Raw genomic sequence first — 4,519 nt, forward strand, 5'->3', positions numbered from 1 at the left:
ATATTAAGCTTTGGACAAATGAACAAGAATTCGGCACCATAACTCACACTTTAGTTGTGGGGGCAAGGAGAGTGTGAGGGTACCGAATCAAAAAAAGTACAAAGAGAATGAAACAAAGCAGCAACCAATTGGCTGAACTACAAGTAAAAAACAGACCACCGACCCTCAGGCACCCCTCCAAAGAGCGAAGAGACGGAGGAGAGCTAGGAAGAAGACGCCGAGCTAAAGATGGATGGATCGAACCCCCAACTCAAAACTAATTTTTTAACCACCAAAAACCCAAAATTAGTATACTTGTGACAAATTTATTTTTGTTTAACTTCGTCAAATTTAAAGAATAAATTTGCTAACCTAGATGACATATAGTGATGTAGTATAGTGGCGTGACAAGTCCACATGGAAATTCATAGGGTAAATACAATGAAAAAACTCAAATGGATATACTAGTGACAAATTTAAAGATACTCTTGTGATAAATTTAAGGTACATATGTGACAAATTTGGGATTTCTCGTTGCATTAGCCCTAGGGATTTTCATGTGGACTTTCCACATCACGATAACATGTCACCATATGTCATTCATGCCAGCAAATTTAACAGTAAAATTTGATTGAAGTTAATAGAGGGGAAATTTGTCATAGATATACTAGTTTGTAATTTTTTTGTGATCCAAAAATTATTTTAGAATAAAATTGTCACGAGTATATTAGTTTGGATTTTTTGACTATCAAAAATTAGTTTTGAATAAAATTATTATAGATGTAACGTTTTAGGTTTTTTATAGTCAAAAAATTAACTTGAGGTAAATTTGTCACATGTGTATTGATTTGTGATTTTTCAGAGTATTAACTCTATTCATTATCTCAACAAATGTATATCAACTTATCTATTTCTGCTTCATTTTTCTAATCCAAGAACAGGAAGCGTGTGTTAGACCTAAGCAAGTCCTAAAAGGATTTCATTTAGGTGATTATCCGGACTTTGAGATCACTTTAATGTGAAATAACTAAAGGGTATTGACATGTACAAAATAAGAAAAAGATACTGTGCTCATTATGGGCGCAGGACGTATGAGTACTAATATGTTAAAATAAAAAATGCATTTGTGATATCCACTATCACTATATATATATATATATATCAAATGGATAGACTACAAAGGCCCTGTGGGGGATTTAGCTCATCTTTTGTGTAGAGGTTACACCTTGTAACCAACAACCAATTTCACTTTATTTTTTATTTATTTATTCCAAAGGACACGAAGCGTATGTGCCATTTCCAATATTTTATGAACTGACGCAAAATTGCTCATGTGACAATAATCCGAAGAAAGAAGCCTTGACTTCTGGACATAGTCATAGCTTATGGCATCAACGTCGCACAAGTACCACTATAAGTAAGGACAACAAACGCGGCAAGCAATGTCACCAATTGCCTTAGGACAGGGAAGAAACAGCCATGGAGGGGATTAAAAAATTGATGGTGATGGAACTTTATTAAACCTTTTTTATTCAGCCAGATGAACTTAAAGCCCATTTATTTTGTAGAAAATAAATGGTTTTATTTTATTTTATTTTTGCTAAAAATGATCCCTTATGTCGTTTAAATTAATTAATTGATAAAAATATTTTTATTATAGATGTCTAAATATTTATTTTTAGTTCATTTATTTTTATAAATAAATTAAATTATTTTTAAAAATTAAATTATTTATTTTTTGCGAAATAAATGGCAAGAGGTAGATCCCAATTTGCCTCTTGGGTGCAAATTTGGGCTGCTCTTAGTGGGAAACACCCACCAAGTCCCACCTCTTCAGGAATTTCCTCGCCGTACCTCAACTGTACAACTTACAAGACCAAATTGACAGTGGCACCATCTCGATCTGCCTTTCCTTCTCCATAAATACGAGAGACCCTTTAGAGCTCCCACTCTTCACGTCCAAGGCATTTTCAGACTTCGCCCCTATCACAACGGCAACCTCTCTCTCTCTCTCTCTCTCTCTCTCTCTCTCTCTCTCTCTCTCCTCTTGTTCTCTACTCTTCCAGAAAAAAGTGGGAATATCACTTCTCTCTTTTTTGCATGCAAGTTTGTGTTCATTCATTGAGCCATGGAGAGCTTGGAAATGGGTGTTGCCCCAAGCCAGGAGAGAGCCGGAGTCCCTGCTCACGCATGGTGGCGGGTGACGGGCTTGCCCAGGAGCTTGATGGTGAAAGCGGCAGAGCTGGCCAAGAAGACGATGAAGCTCGAGAAAGATGAGACGAAACGAATCACTCATTCACTCAAAGTAGGGTTTGCGCTGTCCTTAGTGTCGTTGATCTATTACTACCAGCCGCTCTACAACAGCTTCGGCGTCGCCGGAATATGGGCCGTCATGACTGTGGTGGTTGTCTTCGAATTCTACGTCGGTAAGTTTATGGTAAACCCACCGTTGGTGCTCTGTCGGTCTCACTGTTTCTTGAACCACGATTGGCTGAATTCGGTGTAAATTCTACCATATATACATTTTCTTGCTTTTATTTACTAACTGAGAGAACATTTTCAGGGGCCACTCTAAGTAAAGGGTTGAATAGAGGACTTGCTACATTGGTTGCCGGTGCACTTGGTGTTGGCGCTCATCACTTGGCAGGTCTCTCAGGAAAAACCGGCGAGCCCATAATGCTTGGTTTCTTCGTCTTTCTTCAAGGTAAAAATTTAGTGAAATCTTAAAAAGAGAATTAGAATAGCACTTAAGAAATGAGGCATAACAGGATTTGATACGATTGAGCTGAATCAGTGATTGATATATTGTTCCAAAATGCAGCCACCGGTTCGACGTTCATGAGGTCCTTTCCGCGAATCAAGGCGAAGTACGACTACGGGATGCTGATATTCATACTGACCTTCGCGCTGGTGTCGGTGTCGGGCTTCCGGGAGGACGAGATACTGGAGTTCGCGAACAAGCGGCTCGCCACCGTCATCATCGGCGGCTTCGCCTGCCTGATCACCTCCGTCATCGTGTGTCCCGTCTGGGCCGGCGAAGACCTCCACGGCCTCATTGCTCACAACATGGAAAAGCTTGCCAACTTCTTGGAAGGTGCACACAAATCTTTCTACAAAAGAAAAATAAATAAATAAATAATCATGGGAAGAAAATGCAAAAGAAAATCCACCAAACCCTAGAAACAATGTAAAAATGATACAATAAGATTGAATGCAATATGTGTTTTTTTTCAATTTTTTTAGGATTTGAGAATGGATACTTGAGAGAATCGGAAAACAGTGACTCCGATAAGAGCAAGTCACTTTTGCAAGGATACAAAAGTGTTCTCGGATCGAAGAGTAAAGAAGAATCTCTGGTGGGTACAAGTTCTCTTGTTCTTTTCTCTAATTTCAAGTAGACACTCATGCATGTGAAGTGTCACTTAATTGTGTTCACTTAATAATGACACATGATTTGTGATGATCACGTCAGGCAAATTTTGCAAGTTGGGAACCACGTCACGGCCGGTTCGGCTTTCGTCATCCGTGGAAGCAATACCTAAAGATTGGAGATTTGATTCGTCAATGTGCCTATAGGATTGAAGCCCTTGATAGCTACCTCACCACTAAATTCCAAGTAAGTTAGACGTCTAATTGCATTAGCTTGGAATAAATATATGGGCACACTGGGCCACCTAATTGATAAATATTGTTATATCATGCGGGTTTTATGTGAATCCCATCTTATTTAATAGTGCATAAGAGTTAGGCTCACATGTAACGGATGCAACTAAGGGTTCTTCATTAACTAGAGAATGTTTGCCATGACATATATATTCAGACATAGTTATACCACGTGCTTTAGTCCCTATGTTGCTAAAAAAAATTTATCTAACTCTCAAAATAACGTAGCCACTCACTCTCGTCATATTCAGGCCCCACCACAAGTTCAAACTAGACTCAAAGAGCTCTGCGCAGAGATGAGCAAGGAAGCCGCAAGAGCTCTGAAGGAACTCGCATCTTCCCACAAGACGATGACCGTGCCGTCCTCCGCGACTCCCCACCTTGAGAAGTCCCAAACCTCCGCGACAGCCCTCAAGTCGCTGCTCAACACGACCGGACTCCTCACCGCTGTCCACGCCACCACTGTCACCTCACTCCTCCTCAACATCATCGACTGCACGGACGAGATTGCCAAGTCTGTCAACGAGCTCGCCTCCCTCGCCAGCTTCAAGAAGCATGTCAAGTGCAATGAAGTCGTGCTGACTGCGAGTACGCTCGAGGTGAACGTCTCGCCAGAAAACGGGACTCCTCCAGTGAGACCGAATCCAGCGCGGGTGGTGTAGATATGTAGGCGTCGTATGTACGAAGGATAACCTACGTAATAACTGGACATTATTTGATATTTGAGATATTAGGGTATGAGGAAGTTAATTCCTATGTAATGATACTTTATTCATATAATTAAAATAAATGAGAAGCTTGATGAGGATGCTGCTAAAGTTCTCAAATTAGCTCCGTACTAAGCTAACTAAATCTGTCTATCTAATTACTTGATAAA

The 4,519-nt window shown here is 39.9% G+C and overlaps 1 protein-coding gene across 1 annotated transcript; it reads left to right on the top strand.

The window, feature by feature from the left end:
- The first annotated feature begins 2,203 nt into the window (after positions 1-2,203).
- Positions 2,204-4,304, top strand: LOC104423445 (aluminum-activated malate transporter 2). Its single transcript, XM_010035937.3, has 6 exons — positions 2,204-2,405; positions 2,543-2,683; positions 2,801-3,073; positions 3,223-3,335; positions 3,452-3,595; positions 3,894-4,304. Exons 1-6 carry the CDS (start codon positions 2,204-2,206, stop codon positions 4,302-4,304), a joined length of 1,284 nt encoding a protein of 427 aa, XP_010034239.3.
- The last annotated feature ends 215 nt before the right edge of the window (positions 4,305-4,519 follow it).

The sequence above is a fragment of the Eucalyptus grandis genome, chromosome 7 (assembly GCF_016545825.1).
Source record: "Eucalyptus grandis isolate ANBG69807.140 chromosome 7, ASM1654582v1, whole genome shotgun sequence".
Classification (NCBI taxonomy): Eukaryota; Viridiplantae; Streptophyta; class Magnoliopsida; order Myrtales; family Myrtaceae; genus Eucalyptus; species Eucalyptus grandis.

Coding starts and splice junctions, on each gene's coding strand:
- LOC104423445 (XM_010035937.3), top strand. CDS start 2,204: ATGGTGAAAGCGGCAGAGCTGGCCAAGAAGACGATGAAGCTCGAGAAA. Junction 2,684..2,800: donor TTTCTTCGTCTTTCTTCAAG/GTAAAAATTTAG, acceptor TCCAAAATGCAG/CCACCGGTTCGACGTTCATG. Junction 3,336..3,451: donor AGAGTAAAGAAGAATCTCTG/GTGGGTACAAGT, acceptor TGATCACGTCAG/GCAAATTTTGCAAGTTGGGA.